The sequence below is a fragment of the Saccoglossus kowalevskii genome, chromosome 1 (assembly GCF_978046115.1).
Source record: "Saccoglossus kowalevskii chromosome 1, keSacKowa6.1, whole genome shotgun sequence".
Lineage (NCBI taxonomy): Eukaryota > Metazoa > Hemichordata > Enteropneusta > Harrimaniidae > Saccoglossus > Saccoglossus kowalevskii.
The window spans coordinates 29,290,985-29,311,857 of NC_140641.1; the positions used below are offsets into that span (position 1 = coordinate 29,290,985).

At 36.5% G+C, this 20,873-nt stretch overlaps 2 protein-coding genes across 2 annotated transcripts; both read left to right on the forward strand.

The window, feature by feature from the left end:
• Nucleotides 1-4,263: 4,263 nt before the first annotated feature.
• LOC144354100 (uncharacterized) lies at nt 4,264-10,063 on the forward strand. The gene is made up of 7 exons (XM_078010237.2): nt 4,264-4,612; nt 4,949-4,993; nt 5,891-6,102; nt 6,522-6,611; nt 6,802-7,135; nt 7,768-8,061; nt 9,619-10,063. Exons 1-7 carry the CDS (start codon nt 4,264-4,266, stop codon nt 9,960-9,962), a joined length of 1,668 nt encoding a protein of 555 aa, XP_077866363.2. The 3' UTR covers nt 9,963-10,063.
• A 3,835-nt stretch (nt 10,064-13,898) lies between these two features.
• Nucleotides 13,899-17,413, forward strand: LOC144354101 (uncharacterized). The gene is made up of 7 exons (XM_085497533.1): nt 13,899-14,250; nt 14,358-14,402; nt 14,750-14,961; nt 15,783-15,872; nt 16,005-16,338; nt 16,476-16,772; nt 17,154-17,413. Exons 1-7 carry the CDS (start codon nt 13,899-13,901, stop codon nt 17,411-17,413), a joined length of 1,590 nt encoding a protein of 529 aa, XP_085353659.1.
• The last annotated feature ends 3,460 nt before the right edge of the window (nt 17,414-20,873 follow it).

Genomic DNA, 20,873 nt, shown 5'->3' on the forward strand with positions numbered 1-20,873 from the left:
TTACACGCATATTACATACATACATATCCGTACTGACACTACTAGATAAGTCTAACGCCACAAAGATTACCATTCATTGTCAGTGATTGTTAGAAGTAAAGCAGTGTAACATCAAACCTCGTATTAACATTTTAGTTACAAAATATTGCAAATATAACTGTTTCATAAAGGTCACGTTTCAAAATCGCTGACCTTAGACAGTGGAAAATGAGCCACACTTTGAGGAAACATTGCAGATTTGTTTAACGACACAGGGATTTGCTTTTCTCACCTTTCCAGCTGCATCTGCTTTTAAGACATATTTTTCAATTGCTGAATACCTTATAATCACTGCAATCAATTAACTGATTGCATATATCATCATTAGTGGCGTTCACGTTAGAGATCACGTTAGAGAAACGTGTATGTGAACGGTCAATGTCGTGATTTGCTACCTGAACGAGCCGAAATCACGCCCTCGGTGGTAAATTTAAGAGAACATACTGATTCATACTAGTATGACATGACAATGGAGGGAAGTGCAGCTACATATGGTCGGATACTTTATTAATGAATAAAATGAATGCAGAACGTTGTCGGCGACGCATAAGTATGTCTGCTGCAACCGTTTTTTTTTAAATGCTACATAGAAGTGAAACAAATAATTATGTTTTTTTTAATCTTGTTTGCCGTTCATGTGCACGATGACTCGTAATAAATACCATAACAGGTGGTTATATTTTCGATATAGCAATTATTGTTATCATGATATACGTATTGTTTTTTATGTTTGGGTCAGATCGAAGAATGATGGCGTGATTTCGGCACGAGCCGGGTCGACCCCAAGCGGGTCCCGAGTAACGTGGACTAAACTGTTGTAATCCCTCTGTCAGTTGGCCTACAAGTGATAAATTCAATTAATCAACCTATTAATTAATACTTACTATATGGGGCAGCCACCTTGAATACGGCTTTAAACTAAATAAAGACACCAGTTGAGAAACGTCTTTTCTTCAGATTCAAACAAATCGAAGGGAGGGGTTACTTTCACAGGTAAAGATTTCGTTTAGACCGCTAACAAAATTCGGCCGAATTCGGCATTTTTGTTTGGAAAAATCCCTTGCATACAAACACCTTATTACACAAAGAACATTTCCCGGGGTATTTGAAGCCGAAGTCGTCATCTAACTCTAAGGCTGTTGCTGATTGGCTCCTAGCATAAGAAAACACTGCTCCACTGACAGGAATAGAGAATACCATAATAAAACATAGCTCACTCAACTGTGTTCAGGAGCTGACCGAGTAAATGATTTCAACATCCATGACAAGTCCCCCTCACAGTCAAATATTTATTTAAACTGAGTTCGCATTTGTATTATAATACACTAACACGCAATAAACGATTTTAAATGGAGTGTAAACAGACCTGGAATTCATAAGAATATGACCAAAAACATTACGCATTACGTTTTCCTTATGACAACCAAGGAACCAATCTACCGACTAATTGACCACAGACACAGCAGCAAGGAATAAAAACGAGGACACGTTGCGTGCGCCACTTAGTCTAAGAGCGCCAAATAAATACGGTCAAACTAACTAGATAATTATCTTGGCTGCATGTGTATATGTAATCATTACCCTCTTCGATGACAAAATCGTCCGACCAAAACACAGACAACTGACCGGTGAACTGCATACATCACCAAACAGTGCAAGTTGACAATCTCAAGTTCACCAAACCAAAAGTTATCATTCCTGGTGACGTAGAATTAACCGTGACAACAATACTAATATCATTGTATCACGAATCCAACTATTACTTGAAAGCATTGATAAATCACTAAAGTACGACTGACTACTAATGGAAAACTTGATTGACTACAATTGACTCAGTGATGTATCGTGAATGGTTTCATAAATTAAGCATTCAACACGGTGAATTATCGGATATCAAATCTTAAACAATCAATCACCAGAGGGCGATATTCGTTGTTCATCACCACTATATTATCACAAGTCATGTAAAAGTTTGGCAAACAACGCTCACAAAGAATAACATTGTCTATCACGGTGTGTTCATGAACTCGAATTGTCAGGAGTTCGTTGTTTCGCTAACATAGTAAAATTTAATTTAGTGTCAATGCGACCCTAGTGTGCATACCAGTTTAAATAAAAAATAAAATCTATGAAATTAAACTAGAGCATTGAACATTGTGTGCCAAGGCACATAATATCAAACTATGTTACCTGTAAGAATTTAAATATTCACATTTTGATTTTTTCTATATATACTTGTTAATAAATAATTCAGATTTGATTTTTACATTAAAATACCTTTCATTTGATACATCACATGATGTTTTCAGTGTTGGTAGATTGAATAATTGACTATCTAATTAGCTCAAATTCTCTTGTTTCTCAATATCTGTTTCTATTTTCTTTTAAATACGTGTGGTTTTGGATTTTCCGCCATGCCAGCCTCTAATCTGTATGACTTAGTTCTCTTGCAATTGGTGTTCAAAGTAATGAATTTATGAATAAAACACCACTGGTTTTTATTTATGTCAGTATTACTTTTGTTTTGTCCAATTCTCTTTTTTTCTGACTTTGCTCATAATCTAAAATCTTAATGGAAATCCTTGTTTACAGTATTTGCTTGGCAATATCTTGAATATTTAAAATTTCAATTCAATGGAAATAAACCGAGCGTTGACATTAGTATAACATAACTCTACGATAAAGATTTTTCCTTTTCGAAATTCAAAATTCAGAAAAAAATGCACACATATGATATTTTTACACAAGATAATTCTGTTTTGATACATTGTTTATATTAGTGTATAAATGACGACAGACTACACAGCCAATGGAGGGCGTGATTCACAACAAAGATGAATATAAAACTCTATGTATCACTCCTACGCATGCGCAGTTTATGATAATACTCTCCAAAGCGATCGTTCATCTGTTTCAACTGGTGTAAAATTTGGTGAATACAAAATGTTACATCTATCATTTGACTTGTAAGATCCCCGAACAAGAACTGGACAGTATGCATGTATCATGCGCATGCGCATGTGGATTAATTGGCTTTAAATGTCACCGTGAGAAAAAAACTCTTTCCAATACTCAATACATGTATATATACAGATATTGTCATGAAATTTTGATATTCATAAAAAAACAGATTAATTTGTCTGTTTTGACAAATGTTGATACACGTTAGAGCACGTAAGTTCATTTAATGTTGCAAATTTTCTGAGAGTAAAGTGGCATGGTGTTGTATGACTAATATATACCTAACTAATATGAATTTGTGGGAGAGCCAAGTTTTGAAGCGTTGGGCAGGAGTTTGAGTATTCGACAAAGATGGAACGTCGTTGTAAATTGTTGGCAATGAAACTCGTAAAGGAATACAATAATAATCGTATTTTTGCGAGTTTCACCAAATTTAATTACACATGTGTACAAATTTGTCAGAAAACAAAATCCTACTTCATTGGTCAAGATTTGGGATTTGTGTCTGTCGATGAGTCCACCGGCGAAATTATACAAAATATAATTCCATCGAACACACCACCCTATTCGCCGGGGGCCGTAAAAATAGCCTTTGGTCATGTAACAACTTGCACACACCTCGCAAAGATAAAGGCATACATCGGGAGATATCTTAGTAAGGGATGTCGCTTGCAATTTAATTACAGTCGGCGAAACACGTGAGTTTGACACCACACTTATAATATATTGTATGAATTACGCAGGTGGCACTAACATGTAATATGAGTCTGTACACAGATATGATCTAATCTAACAAATGGGTTATCTTGTTGGAGATAAGCAACGCCATGATAAGAAATGTGTGGGGACTATATTTTGTTGTATTTCCATTTGCCTAATTTATTATTACTTTTCATTGCTTTGGACGAAAAAAAACAATCCAAAGTTTAAATAACATATAGAGGCAATCTAGATAATTTGTATATAATTTATATTTAACTGGAACAAGATTTTTTTGTAGAGAAATGAACGATGAGAGTGTTCTATTTCGTACGCAGTGTGTCAACTCATGTTATTGGCAGTGAAGTGTAGCATTAATTCCGTGTTACTTTAACGTGACTACTGCTTACTTACTGACTACCCTGCCTGTAAATCACGTGACCAATATGGCGGAGTAGCAGAGGTCATCCACTGTGCCCTCTCAATAACCTATAGTATACGTTGCATACTATGCTGAGGCTAAAGGCAGGTGAAGCAAGACAACTATATTTCTTCATAATCATCATGCTGCGGTTACTTCTCTTGCCTTTTTTGATTCACGTATGCGATGTACAAGCCCAGTCGATACCACCACCGGGTGTTTCGTACTTAGGTTTAGGGTACAACATATTGGACGGCAACCCATGGGGTCGGAAGGAGATGAATGGAGGACTAGATCCAGGAATCCGAACGGAAAATAGAATTTTGGAGCTAACATTCGATGAGGGATATCTGTCCGACAATTTGCTTTATCTTAGACCGGACGAAGTAATGTATGATATCACAGATACGTGCAGTGTTGTTGTAACGAATTATACTTTCTGGGGAACCGCCTCATACCAAGAGGACCTCATTAATAACGTACAACGAATCAGTGAGTTAAACCTAGTAATATCACTTCCAAGTTCAAGAGTAGATTTATTCGAACGCACGTAACAACAAAAAACACAAGTCGGATTTATTATATAATATTATGTCAATTATTCTAAAATACAATTTAAAGTTTGTCAATGTAGTTAAATATATCATATCGTATCATATCATATCATATCATTATTATATTATTATGGAACCTTCAGAAATATACTTAATTATGAAAATAAAATGAAAGCTTGTCTAACTATTTCGTTTTCATTATTGTGTCACTTAACAATATCATCAAATACCATCAATTTACAATCAAATGACATACTATTACGATTGTTTATAGGTGGAACTCCTCATTCCGTAAACAGCGAATTCACGACAAGTAGTCGTAAGTATATCATGTCTGTCGTTTATTATTATAGGTCTACGGGTACATATTTTTAAATTTATAAAATGCTAGAAATAGAAGAAATATAACCAAATTTTAAAGAAAAAATAAAATGGTTTCGAAATGCTTGTTGCAATAGTAATCATTGACCGGAAAGTTCGGATGCTCATTTTCCCTGAATACATCTTCTATTTCGCCATTTTTTTGAAACTCAGCAGGCATAAAAATAAAACGTTATAAAACGTTGCTGAATGTGTGTGAGCGTTTATTTATTTATTTATTTATTTATTTATTTATTTATTTATTTATTTATTTATTTATTTATTTATTTATTTATTTATTGCCCAATCCCATAATTTCGTGTTGCTGCACCTGAAGACTGAAGTTTCTTGACCGTGACAGAGATATCACTGTCATCTGATTCCCATTCCGATTTGTTAGACTCTAGATTCACTTTCAGAATAGCTGCACAAGAAAGGACCGGACAGATTATATGACCCTTGATTGCTGTCAGACAATTTTGTTATAACACTTCTCAGTAATTTGATTCGATCTCGCTCTTATTTTTATTTCTGGCATTTTTTCCTCCGCGTGTCATGCTTGAGGCGTCATGTCTGTTGTTTTTAGTCAGAGTAGCGAGTGTAACTTTTCAGAGGTCGGGGTTGAACAAGGGGCCTTGACAAGAAACTGTTCATGGAACAATATACACATAATGGAAAACACCACATTTAAGTTAGAAAGTCAGGTGATCACCATCGAATCAGTAGTCCAGCTACTGTTAACTTAAATACAATCCTATCGACAATAACCATAACGACACATGTTGATATAGTATGACCTAATGAACCCATGCACTGCTGCTCGCATCTATATTTTATTTATTCGTATTGTACCCAGTCTTTAGTACAGTGTATGGGGCCTGTAACTTGAATGGTGACGTCATGTCTGAGGAAAGATCTGTGTGTGATCGCGGTACAGCGAAATATCAAACAGAAAAAGCTGGAATATTACAATACCCACTATCAAGTGGCTTTGCTTCTGCCGTCTGCTCACTTCCAAATACCTATGACGAGGAAATTTACATGAATTTTTTGGACACGTGGGGAACGGTAAGAAGTCTATAACTAAGTATTTGACCTTTAGAAACTCACAGGAGTTAATTGAGGACGGGTGGGCTAACATGAAATATAATAGACAGAAATATATTTATATTATTGTTTCTACCCGTCTCCGAAGCACAGTTATTAGTGTAGGTATTTGTATGCGCGTTTGTATAATTATAATCATGAATTTCATGAAAATGCAGTGAAACCGAGACTTACTGTTATCCGACGTAACACGATGATCATATCACCATCCCTAGATCATCGGTATTTTATTATGTGATATGTGAATCATTGGTATAAGCACTAAAGGGATGAATGCACTCCTTGTGTCTCCAACGTATATAATTGTTGACGCTAATGATAACACGGTTATATAATACTGGCATTGGTTACAGTATGATTTGTTGTAATTTTCCATGCAGGATGTTATTGTAGAAGTTGGCTTAGGAACCAAACAATCCGAGGTATCTTCTTATAGCAGATCAGAGTTCTGTTTTTTCGCTTCTGAAAACGTAAGTACAGAATTACTGAGAATATGTGATGTTTGCATTTTTTCTTTGTAAGTTATCTGCAACGTAACGTGGATACTAATACTTTTCAAAGTATAGTACGACAAGCGTTGTGCCTGGCAGCTTTTATTGCCATAATTAATACACCGATGGAAGTCTGTCAACGATGTAATCTGATTTTTTTAATTTGCAGTACGACACAACGGTATCATATGGGGGTAGTTACAATGGATTCACAGATTCGGTCATTGTCGATATGAATGCTTTCGATTCACTGGCCTCTACGTCGTTTGGGAAATATCTGACTACCCTAGAGACGGGAAGTGACGAGTTGATAGAACCCATTGCCCTAAAAATCATCAGCATGGACGACATATTTCTGATAGATTACTGGGGTGATTTCTGTCAGTTCGTTGTTGATGGTACATGCATACTAGACGATGTGGCTGAATTACCCACTAAGCGCGCGAACCTCGTTCTGGCATTGCAAGGCTACGCTTCATGGAGAGAGGCACCAGTGCCATCGGGTATGTATCTATGCTGCTCTCCTCGAATGATCTGTATCAACGAGCGAGCGGTGTTCATTTATTGTATTTATATATCACACAATTGTAATTCATATTCCATTGGGCTAACACGAAAATCTATCAGTCTAAAGACAACAGTTTTGTTCTTTTGACTAATTGACCTAATTATGTCACGTCATAAGCAAGCGACATTTATTATCAAAATACAATATATGTTTTTAAAACAATCATGCAACACTCTCGTTAAATTCTAGTTTTTTAGACTTCCATGGTGATTTCAAATTAATTTCAAATACCCAAATGTTAACGCATTCCTGTGATAATACCCATTGATCTAAAATGGCGGTAGATCGTCGTTTTATTTGTTGGTGCTTAGCAAATGCAGGGTTTTTAAAAAGGGTTTGACAATGTCAGTCCATTTAAACTGTCATTCTTATTGCATATTCATTGAAATGAAAAATCTGACTCTTCCCCAATATCTACCATCTATTTTCGGATTGAACTTAAAAGATAGTTTAAATTCACGTGTTGAGGTGTTTCTGTACAGATGGTACCTTAGGTTGAACTTTTGAAGAAACTTTCAGATTGGTTCGAACTGCACTAGTGTGTAATTACTGTTTTTTACGTCACAGATCCAATAGTGCAGACAGAAGTCACGTGGCCGGAAGGAACGTATGGCATTCCCCAAACAACGACAGGTTGTCCTGTAGCAACCGGCTTCTCATGGAACACAGGACGCAGAAATCAAGACACGGAGGACCTTGGGGCGAATAGCTGGTCCAATCCTTACGATTTGGCTGGACCTTACGCAGTTAATGATATGACTCAAAATTTTTGTATGAAAACATTGGGTACAGTGTCAGTGTCAGATTGGCAATGGGCCAGCAGTGAATATTGTATATATCAATCCAAACCGTGTCCTTCAGGTAATGCAGTTAGTTTTTAATTACTCATAAAGATAACGTGTATATTTGTTTAAACATGTTTTAAAATGTGTCTTGATGAAAAACAAACATAATAATACATAATAATAATAATAAAATGACCTATAATGAATATTTTTTGGCTGATAAAGTAACGTATTTGGGCTTATAAAGTTACGTCTTTGACTTATAAAGTATCGTCTTTTGACTATAAATTAGCGTCTTTGGCCTATAAGGTATCGTCTTTGGCCTATAATGTATCTTTCCTGGCTAGTATGGCACAGGACATACCATATTTGTCTTGTAATGTGCCGTAAATGGTCTTTAATGTATCATTTTGGGTCTACCCTGTATCGTTTTTGAACTATAAAGCTTCGATTTTGTCCAATAATGAATCGTCTTTGGCCTAAAATGTACCATCTTATAACATGTCATTTTTGGCCTAACAAGAACATCTTTTGCTTATCATTTATGCCCCATAATGCTTCGTCATTCACTAATAATGTATAGGTTTCGACCTATTCTGTATCGTTTTTGCGTACAATATATTGTCTTTGGCTTATAAAGTATCGCCCCTGGTCTATAATGTATCATCTCTAGCCCATGATGTATCGTCTCTAGATTTTAATATATCGTCTATTGTCTATACTCCATCGCATATGGCCTATACTGTATCTTTTGTGGCATGTAATGTATTGTATATGGCCTATAATATATCATATCTGGCTATAGTGTACCGGCTTTGGCTCTAATGTTTGCTCTATAAATTGTCGTATTTTGGCTTCTCGTCTGTATTGTTTCCGGCCTATAATGTAACACACACTTGACCTTTAATTTATAATGAATTACCATATACAGTTTTGTCTTTGGCTTATACTGGCCTATACTGTACTGTCCTTGGTTTGTAATGTGTCGTCTGTGACATGTATTAGAGACATAGAAGTTACTGTATGCAATAAATAGTAAAAACGCTCATATACTATTTTGCGTTTGGCCTGTAATGTCATGTATCGTGTGTAGCTATAGTATATCGTCTGCGGGCTATAACGTATCGTTTTTGGCATATAATATATACCCTTTATCTATTATGCATCGTTTTTGACGTAGAATATGTTGTCGTTGACTAATAACGTAACACACATTATTCTATTTTTAGCCGAATGATTATTATGCATATAATTGTAGACAACAGCTATGAACTATAATAAACTAAACTACACAATGTAATCTGATAAAATTTAGATTTTCCGGGAATAAAGCTCGGTCTTCTTACTCGAGGAATTCAATTTGATCTTACCTGTTGATTCGAATCTGGTCTGGTAATTATCTTGACTTTGTTTGGAGATACAATCTGTTTTGTCACTGGCAATATTTTTTTGGGGGGGGGGGGTAAAATTTTGTGTTTTCCGGTTCGAACAGTCCAAACTATGGCTGTAGTTTTAATATGTTTTATCCCAGGCAAAACAATACGGTCTTCCTCGTGGGATAATAATACGGGCTTTGCCAGGGAATATAATTTGCCATTTCTTTGCTCACGCGATCTCTCCATTTCATTCACAGGTTTCAATCAAGGCAATGTTTTCTGGGACGACGAAGACACGTTCAATGGTAACACAGCGAGTGGCACTTTGCCGGATGGTACATACAACAGTGATACACGGATTAATTTTTGCTGTAGGGAGGATGGATCTCCTACTAAAATCATGTACCTTCCCACTGCCAGACCGTTTGCTTTAATCAAGCGCACGACATCATGTCCCAATGTATACGGCATGTCCGTGAGTCATCAATGGTTTTATTGGGATTGTGAGAACACGGCTCCGACTACGAGCACGGGTGGATTTCATCCATATGAAGACGGCGGCGAAGATGACCATAGATTGCATTATTGCTATTATTATTAAAATAAACCAACAGCTTCGTAAGACACACTCTGACCTATTTAGCGGATGCACTTAAAACTGTAATTGTAGTAATCTGGTTAGATAAATAAGATGAACTGAAATTGTATTTGTTTGTTTTGTTTTGTTTTTGAAAGAATTGCATCACTAATGCGTCCAATCAATGACGTCACGCGTTTTAGCGTTGGATATTTGTCAAAGCTATTTGTGTGAGCTGAGCCATTAATCAAAGCCAAATTTGAAAATGATATAACGTTATCAATCTAGTCGCAAGACCCGAACAGCCATAACGTGCCACAATCTTCCATTCTCTGAACATTTTGTAATTACTTGTGCAGGGTATCTTTTTCCTTTATTTGATTTGTTCTTTTTCTATTATCCATTGCAGTGCTAGTATTTGCCCTGTCGTTGCTGTCTGAAGCCATTCTGAATGGGGCGCAGCAGTTTGTTTATAGCTCTGGTCTGATGCGGTTTAGGATCAGTTTATTGTAGATTATTGTCACTATATGAAGATAAGACTCAAAGCTCTGTAGTTGTTCACCTGGCTCAGGGCACTCCTTTAGGGGGTGTTTGGATATCATGGTTTTCCATTGTTCATGTGTTTTTGCGTTCAGGTATTATGATTTGTCTTGTCTTTTGAGTACTTCCAGCGTTATTCCATTTTCGCCACATGATTTCCTTTCAGGCAGATCCTTTTCTCAATCTCTTTAATCGTCAGTTTAAGCTGCTGCTTTGTTAATTCCAGATTTTTCCATGTGATACTAGTTTTTCTTTACAATTTTATATTTTTGTCATTTCCAGGATCTATTATGTAATTGTTATATGTCACTTCAAGTTCTTCACGGAGAATGCCTATTTCGTTATTTTATATTTTCCTGATTTTTTTTGTTTTGGGTCAAGTTTGAAAGCAGTTTCGTTATTGCTTCGAATGAGTAGAGTACAGTTTAACGATTGGTTTTCTATATTTTTGTCTGTAAAGCTGAGAATCTTGTTTTGATCTCTGTGGAATATTTCTGTTAAAAATCTGCATTTTGTTTAGTTTCCCCCAGTCATGCATGGTAAATATTTATAAAACAGCGGTGGTAATAGTACATACAATAAATTATGGACATATTAAAGTCACCTACATGATATGTAATGAATGAGGCAATGTCAAAACATGATTCATTATAAAGGGCGATGCACTTCTCATTATGGCGATATATGGCGAGACGCGGCGAGCCTAGGTATGACGCAATGGTTGTCTATTGCAGACCATTTAATTAACAAAACAACAAAGCATTCATTATCACTGTACAGCATGTTTTCTCCAAGCTGTACGATGAAATAAACATGTGGTTGTTTTATCTGTATTAAATTGGCAGTCCTGGAAACACGGCGTTGTAAGCCATCCCAAACACCGTCATGAAGTCTAATATTTCGCAATAAGAACTGGGCGCGTTGCAAATTGGTGAACAACAGGAACAACTAAGCAAATGGCATGATTATCTGTAAAAATCTCAATTAATCTTTTAATTTGATATACTTGGTCAAATCTAGTACGTGACAACATATGCTTTGCTTGGTATGCGCATGCGTATTAGGTACATCCTATCCCATCTCATATTCGGCGTACACGAAGTGTTACTATAGCAGAATCTATGTTGATGTGCAGTCGAATGTAAATAGTGTCACAGCAGAAGGAGTGTTCAATTCCTTACAAAGCAACACGAAATTGGTAGGTCTATGGGACGTAGATCACGGTTGACAAAATAAAGAACTGGCCATCATAAACCACATACATCTTTAGTTAGTGATGGTGTTCGGAATGAGTAAGTTTACCTTGCTGACTAGTCATACCCGTCATGCTTGGCCTCATATTGTAATACATGTCAAGTAATAAAGATCTAATATTGACAAGTCATAAGTGATATATATAGAGAGAGTCGTAATTCCTGTCTCGCATGACTTGCTTGACAGACAAGTCATATTTGGTATTTATCTATTCATGTATTCCAATAAAAATGTTTAATAAATTAACCAGTCTGTCTCCAGAGCAACCCTTCTTAACAAGCTATTCAGCTAGCGAACTACTTCCTATTGTCACATGACCTACATTCTCTACAGTATCATGGACGTTGAGACATGTTTACAGTACACCATAAGCTGAAGATGAGGGAACCTTACTTAAAACATAATTTCAAAATTGAAATCATTCCGCTTATCACAGAGCTTAGGTATGGTCAAGCAGTATCCACGCTCTATGTCGTTTTCTTGTTGATGGTATGTTCTTCAGGATAAATCAAGTGCAGAACACCCTTGTTATTCAAATCCAAGAGATCAACGTACGTGTTGATGAAGCTCTTGACAAGCTTCTTTTTCTTCGATTTAACAAAACATATAAATTCAGCTACATAGGAATACAATCTACTAGAAGTGGTGCATTATCCGAGTCCATTGAAATGCAAACACATGTCTACTAATACACCAAACGTGTCAAACATAATGTCAATAAGAAAATTTAATATATCAATAATTGCAACATCCGTATATTTATGTTTTGTATCCATGTTTTATGCGTTATTCATTTGTGTGCAGTTTTTGTAATAAAGGCTTATAGTTTCCTAAACAGTGTCACTGTATCGATTAAGATCATTCTTAATAGTTGTTAACATTTTTGTTAATAAATGGGATAATCGCTTAATTGTACATCGATTAGACCCTGCTAGAAACGTTGTTTGTAAGGTTGCTCAAAAAACTAATTGGAGACTAATCAATAGTGTTCCCATCTGAATGAAGTTTTAACGTTTTTTCACGTCAAAGTCTTCGTTGTTGGCCCATTTTTGTATTTATTCTTCCCAATTTGAGCAAGCCCGCCATGAAGTTCGAACACGGGGTTAAATTGCAGAAATTAAACATTTTACAATTTAGAATTTAAAATAATATCTATACACAGGAAACAGGAGAGATATGTGAGTATTATAGGGTAAATCCAGAGTATGTTGTGCTTATGCACTCCGAATTCAGATGAGACATCCCTACCTGTATTATTTTTGCAGAAACAATCGGCAAGACATACACTAGCTCATTCCCATAGCAGATAATTTAATATATTGCTCAACCTTTTTGTTGTAACCAAAACATGCCATGTATGTTGCTGAAAGCATCCCTTATTATTTTTCGTTTTTTGCGCATTTTTTAATTCATTTTTATAATTTAATTTTAGTGTTATTTTACGTATTTATTTTATTTGTAACTTACCCTAAAGTTTATTTTTTATTGTATCATATCGTCATCAAGGTCATGGTTTATTCCGTCATATTTTGGTGTCCAAATACAAGCAGACCCGTTATTCAGCTCTTATCAGTCAGGCTAAACTAAGGTGTAAATTAACATATGCATCCTAGCTTCCGTCTCATGTTGGTTTTGGTTATGGTGGTCGGTGTAATGTGGTCATGCTATACATTTTAGCTCAACATTTTGTTTTTGTTTTTCAACGTTTATTTAAAATCAAGAGATAGATATCCACTGTAAAGTAGGTCTGATTATAACAATGTTGTCAACCCTATTATATATTAGACATTATGCTGTATTCCCACGATAATGTACAACTGCAAGTTTTTCACGATAACTGAATATTATCAAACTATAACATAGTTTAAAGTGCGATGTCATGTGAACTGGCTGGGTTGAAACTGAGTTATTTTTCCCATTTAAATCTGTCAATGATGTTTTACTTAAGAACACCGTTATGTCGTCGTCATTTTGTGGCGATCATGGTCGGACCTGGTAAAACAAACAAAAAACAACAACATGATGATGGTGGATGATTGCGTTAAGTCCACCTTGGATGTCAGTGACGTCATTTGGTCATGTTGCAATATCAGAGAATCCCATCAATGGTTCACTAAAATCATGCTATTTGTAATTGAAAAGGCATTTGCCGACTAACGCTGTCAAATGTTGCTAATTTTGTATATAAGTCTGCTTCTGCATACCGTCGGTGTGGTATCACAACCGTCGATTCCACCGCCGGGCGTATCTTACCTGGGAGTCGGATACAACATACTGGATGGCAATCCTATGGGTCGAAAGGAGGTCAATGGAGGCCTGGATCCTGGAATTCGAATAGAAAACAGAGTATTGGAGCTCACCTTTGATGAAGGATATCTATCTGACAACTTGCTTTATCTTAGACCGGACCAAGTGGAGTATGACATAACAGATACTTGCAGTTTCGTCCAGAACGATTACGTCATTTGGGGAACCGATTCATACCAGGCTAATATAATTAGCGCTATACATAGAAGTGGTGAGTATCATTTCAAGTTGTCATAGAAACGATGCAAACACTGAGACGGCGCGAGAAAAATACCTTTGCTTCCGTTAAGCACTTATTTGTGTTATGCTCTGTTTCAGGTGAAACTATTCATTCTGCTGGATATGAATTCACGGAGAGTGACTGTGAGTATTACTGAGTGGCAACAAGTTGTCGATGGTCATCTACTATATAGTAAAATATTGTAAATATGAATATGTAAATGAAGATGATTCTGGTACAATATTTTTGAGATTAGTCTCTCAACAACCCCGATGTTGTCGCTCGTGCACATTGCCTCCAAATACATATGACCAAATGACGATGCTAAATTATGCTTCGGTCTCGTAGAATTAGCAACTAATCAGGAATGAGGAATAAAAGTAATTTCGAAAAAAATATGCAGTGTCGATGTGCAGTGTACATCATAAACCTGGCCGTCTGGAACTGAAACACTTTGAATCTCTGATTTACATGTTTCATTTACTTTCAGTGTTTAATGCAGTGAATATGAACTGCAATGTCAATGATGACGTCTTATACGAAGATAGATTCATATGTGATCGTGGTACAGCAAGATATCAAACAGAAAATGTCCAAACGCTAGAATATCCTCTTTCCAACGATTTCGCCTCAGCCGTGTGTTCGTTACCGACTGACTATAACGAAGCCACGTATATGAGCTTTCTGGATACATGGGGAACGGCAAGTATACTATTTATATGGTGAAAGAGCTATTGAATTGTGTTGTGGCAAAAATAGTTAAAGAGGTCAATGTCAATAAATGTAATGTATACAATGAAATGTCATCTGAATCAATAAAATATCAATTTGAATATGAATTTTCAAATTTAAATCGGAATCGGAATATTTTAACATCCGAATCGATCATGGTTTCACTTAACATAAAATTGCAAACCAGTTGGTTGAAAGAATTATCGAATATGTTCATGAGAAAATGATTTTAAAGTGGTCTTCGAGTTGTGTTGAAAGTCGCGCGCTGATATAAAGTAACATATCACAGGTATATTATGTATAATTATTGGCTATCATTATATCTATGGACTGCCCATGAGGGCAACGACATAAACCTGTTTCCCGAAGGGTTGTGGGTCTCCCAAGAAAAATATTTTAGCAGTTTTTTGGGTGATTGCTAATATCGTCTGCTGTCGAGTTGGACGCCTATTTGCTGTTTACAACGGTATCTTACTCATGCGCAGCTGAGTGCTTATTTCGATCTTTTCCGAAATTCATCTCAATGTGATGTCATTTTCAGGACATTTCGAAAACTGTTGAATGGGATTATTTTAGTGCAACAGCATAAGATTGCGTAACCTCACGTGACCACGAAATGGTCAATCACGACACATAATCTTGAAGCGATGAGTTATGATTATCATTTACCAAATTTTACTACCAGTATGATATTGCAGAAATGCTGGTTATATTTATGAATAATTAGTTTTAAATGTGATTGATTGATGCGTTTATCTGAGTACCAAGTATGACCCGTGTTTGTTTTTCAGGATGTTATTGTTGAAGTTAGTGTTGGGACAAAACTTTCAAATATATACAGCAGTGGCAGACGAGATTTCTGTTTCTTTGCTTATGAATATGTAAGTACAAGACTGAAAATGAAAACACGTCACAGTATACATCGTTTAACAGGCATGATGCCGCCAGAAAGATTGCAATACCAGTATACGGAGAATAATATGATTGACAAGTTTTTCTCGTCTTATCCTTAGTTCGCATCAACTGTATCGTACGGTGGGCCTTATAATGGGTTTACAGATTCTGTCATTGTTGATATGAATAGTTTCGAGACCCAGGTCTCAGCGCCATTTGGGTCACTGCAAACTAACATGCAAACAGGGAGCGATAATCTAGACGAACCCATTGCTATAAAAGTGATTAGCATTGACAGTATTCTTGATACTCGCTACTGGAGTCTAGTCTGTCAGTATGTTGTCGATGGCGCTTGTGAGTTAGAAGATATTGCCGCTTTAACTTTGAGAAAGTCTAACCTCGCCCAGGCGTTGCTCGGATACGCATCTTGGAGAAACGCGCCAACTCCATCAGGTACGTTTAATTTATTTTCTGTCTCACAGACGTAAAACGTCACTTTTTCATTCAAATTTCTCTTTTCATTGACCTAAAAGGTAATACCAGTTTAGTAAGTGTGAACAAATCCTTTATATGTAATTGATTTGATTTAGACCCATCAGTCCAGACTGAAGTCACATGGCCGTCAGGAACATATGGTTTTCCAGAGCCAAACGCAGGATGTCCGAGTTCGTCTGGTTTCAGCTGGGCAAGAGGATGGCGCGACCATGACACCGAAGACGTTGCAGCCGACAACGATTGGTCAAATCCGTATGACTTGAGGGGCCCCTATGGGCATAATAATATGCGTCAGAATTTCTGTGTTAAAACTACGAATATTGCAACGGCGGCAGATTGGCAATGGGCCAGGGGTGAATACTGCGTTTTTAAGAAAGGATCATGTCCCACAGGTAGGAACGTAGGGCGTTGTGTGACAATAATAAGGGTGACTATGTACAGGAGACAATTTTTGAATTTACTTTGTTGTCCAAAATTTGGCGGGCATTTTAACAGAGTATATTACAGTGTAATGTGGGATAGAAATATGATTCATATGATTCATATCATGTATGACCTTTTCAGCTCATGTCAAGCACAATTATAATGACATACTACATGTATCACTATGAAAACCAAACGATAATATGATAGTTTGATATAATGTTACGTTTCTATGTCTAACTGACAATCAAATGACATCAAATGACCGCTGTCATCTCGTTAAGAGCAAGATAACCTATAATAATTTATGGTCTATTTTACTTGAATTACTTTGTTCTTGAATTGTTTAGGGTTCAGTCAAGGTCATATATACTGGGATGATGAGGACTTCTTCAATGGCAATGGTCGAAGTGGAACTCTACCCGACGGTACATATGGCGGAGATACATTGATATATTACTGCTGTAGACAAGATGGTTCTCCGACTAAAACCATATATCTTTACTGGGACTGTGAGGATATCGGTTCGGCGTCAAGTAAAGGAGGATTCCATCCTTACGAAAATGGCGGAAGTGACGACCACAGACTTCATTACTGTTATTATACATAATTAATCCCTGTTTCGAACACTACTCACAGCGTACATTCACAACACCCCGCTGTTAAATAGTGCCGATATTTTCCGTTGCTTCTTCTGTAGTCCCACGTGTGATTAAACTCTAATATTAAAATAACTCATTCTGTTTCTTTGAATTATTGTAATTTGAGAGCCATTAAAAAGAGCCAAGCATGCATCTGAAGAGTATAGTATACTAGTATTAGTGTAATGTTATCTGTATTGCTATCATATACTGATTTGGACATTGATTCAAGTACCATTCAGATTTACAACTTACATATTGTAATAAACGAAAACATTTGTATCGTGTTGCAATTTGTCGTGATACGATTTAGTACTTCAAACTACACATTGAGTCACGCACAACAGATTTACCTTTTGAAGACATGCAAGTTCTTTATCAGACTCTAATCCATTTTCATTCCCAGAGTTCCTTGCGGCTAGAACACCGAAACGCAGTCCCTCCTCCTCCTGTGGAGGGACTGTGACCGAAAGTACATATATTCGTAGAAATAGGACTCTGCTCGGGAGATTGACTCTAATCTTGACGATGCGCCAATAGGAGCGTTCATAATGAAGACATTAAAGGTCCCAAATAACAATAGCGTGTATCAAACAACGTACACGTTTTGATGTGAAACACATGTAGAGATTCTATGTTTTGCTACTATGGATTAATTAGTCATTTATGAATGACTGATATAATCAAGGTTTATCAAAACATAATAATAATTTTATTATTGGCTAATAATATAAAATTTGATACTATAAACAACAGTGTTTATCTGCGTAAGCGTGATTGGTAAATGTTTCAGGTTTTCTACAAAATTCATGTGTTTCCCATTTGTACAAACTGGGCAAAACGGTCCTCAACAGCATTTCAGCACACGTAAAACTGTTTAAGATATTAATCCACTACTTTAAATACTACATATAAAATAAAATCACTAAAGAAACTTCACTTTCAGCAGCAGCTGAAGTCCATATAATCCTAGATTACTGAGCGACTTATGTAGCCTGTTTGCAAGCGTTTTTTTTCCCTACAGTTTTGATGATAATGTCTCTATCTCTCACCGACTGCAAATGTCTTCACCTCAGTGGAAAATTCGACTGTCAAATAAGTTGTTACCCTATGTCCCGTGGTGTCTGAACTCTTATTAGTATGCACTGGCCAGCGTCATTTTCTCGAATCCTGCCCTGGCAGGAGGAATACAGGTTTCTTCTAAAAAATAGGACTGATGATGAAAAACAGCATTTTTTACATAATCCTATACCTAGAAAATTAAACCAATACTTATGCAAATATCATCTTATAATAGTGACCACAGATGACGTTCTAAGGACAGCTTTCACGGGTGCCTAAAACGGAATATCTTGCATTCATCTCCAGAATTGATATTTCCTCACTCGAAAGAAATACCTTTGTTGCCCTCCAATTTACTGTAGCCCCCAGAATGAGTATCTCACAGCACTCAAGGTGGATCTCTAAGTCAGAGCAGAGAAAACTACTCAATACAAGAGCAAACAGAAAATAAAGTCATTAGCAACACACCAGGTACTGGGTAAGGGGGGGGTTGTCATGTATTGGACAAGTGCATCGAGGGGATATCACAAACTGATTGGCAGGCAATGGTTCAACACACACTTTCAATGTTCAGACATCGAAGCTAATATCCAATCCAATGTACTGATGCAACTAGGTTTGCCAGAGAGACGACAGGTGCTTCAATTGCATGTGCGCATGAGGTGTTTCAGTGTATCAGCTAAGTAAATAGTATTTAGTATCAGTTGCTGAATTCTAAGTTGATAAAATTCACCAATCGACTATACTAAAGTTACTGGGCAAAATAATGAGATTGGTGTTTTGTGTGGAGTCACCATACATTGTATCCTAGTAGTAGTGGAGCATTCATTATTTCACTTACAGATCACCCGTGGTCATATCGAACATAGTTTTATCAATTAATTTGGTACTTTAAGTTTCTATGAGAATGTATTAAGCGCAGGATCAGGCACACAGTGCCATTATTGAATTCTTTTCATAAAAAGGCATCCTGGTCAGCAGCAACCTTCGCTATAGTCTGTTACAGCTGTACTGAATCTCTTTAAAGAAGCCCGTATGAACACTATGGCAATATGTTATAGCTGTGTGGTTTTCAAGACGTTTGCACTGACAGTATGCACTGAAGTAAATTCAAGATTTTTCTATCATTTCTGGATCTGTTTTTTAGGCGTAGAAATACGGCGTAGAGCAGCTGCAGACTGCTATGTGAAAGGAAAACAGCACAACCCCTAGCATCTAGGCACTTGAAAGGTGGTCAATTTAGCAAGTTAAGTATGTCATTAGTGAAGCACCCCTCAGCAAGAGAGGTTTTAGGAATACATATAAAATCCATAGAAAAGTACTCAACATAGCACTGCTATATCACATGTTAGCCTCGGGCTGCCAGTACCGTCAGTCAGTTTGTACTATGTTTTACTTGAATGACCACTCCTCTGAAAATGGCCAACACTTTCTAGATGCCTTTGTTGCGGGGTTGTGCCTTTAAAACCTGGCAATATATAATTCATCATCACTAACTTATTCAGCGTATCTTCCAATCAGTATCGTACGCCCATTCCTCTCGTTAACCTTGGCCAAATTAGCTACCAAGATAATCAGGGTCTATCAGTATGGCTAATGTCCCAAATCATTGTCTGGTTATCCAACATTATGTTGCATATGATGAACTCGAGTTATATAAACTGCTCCAGGAATCCCGTTATTTGAATTAATGCGATTTAATATGATCATCACTTTCATTTAATACGTGTTATGTAAAGAGCAGACTGTTATATTAGATAAAATAGCACAGCGTACATTCAGCCACGTTTAATAGTAAAAATCGGTTTCATACAATGACACAGAATGTTTCATGTCGTGATCATTTCATGCTATTATATTTTCTCCGCGATTTTGTAAATTTGTATCATAAAATCACTATTTACAGACAGTACAACATTTTTCAGTGGTGTTTCAAACAAGTACATAGGTGTATTCCCAAGCCCATATGAGAGGTACTGAAACACTAGAACTGTATTGGATTTATGTTTATATATCTAAGGTGTTGGTTGGTACAATTTTTATAATTAAATATACTTTTATCGGCGGATTTTCTAGTCGCAAATTAAACCTCTTGTCTGTGTTTAGGAGTCAACTTGACAGGCAGGTCACACCTGGAAGGAGAAAAAAATTAAACCGTTTCTGACCATTCTTGTCATAACAAAAACCGGGCAACCGATTCCTTTCTACTGTTAAGCCAAATGTATCTCCTCATACAAATCTTGGTAAAAAATAAAAATCACGGCGATATTTCATTCATCAATTGGATCTGGAAGTTCGGAGTAACTTTTTTTCACCAGAAACTACATTTAACATTTTTGTAATTATTTTGGCTGACCAATTTTGTTC

Coding starts and splice junctions, on each gene's coding strand:
- LOC144354100 (XM_078010237.2), top strand. CDS start 4,264: ATGCTGCGGTTACTTCTCTTGCCTTTTTTGATTCACGTATGCGATGTA. Junction 4,613..4,948: donor TAATAACGTACAACGAATCA/GTGAGTTAAACC, acceptor GATTGTTTATAG/GTGGAACTCCTCATTCCGTA. Junction 6,612..6,801: donor GTTTTTTCGCTTCTGAAAAC/GTAAGTACAGAA, acceptor TTTAATTTGCAG/TACGACACAACGGTATCATA.
- LOC144354101 (XM_085497533.1), top strand. CDS start 13,899: ATGTTGCTAATTTTGTATATAAGTCTGCTTCTGCATACCGTCGGTGTG. Junction 15,873..16,004: donor GTTTCTTTGCTTATGAATAT/GTAAGTACAAGA, acceptor TCTTATCCTTAG/TTCGCATCAACTGTATCGTA. Junction 16,339..16,475: donor AAACGCGCCAACTCCATCAG/GTACGTTTAATT, acceptor GATTTGATTTAG/ACCCATCAGTCCAGACTGAA.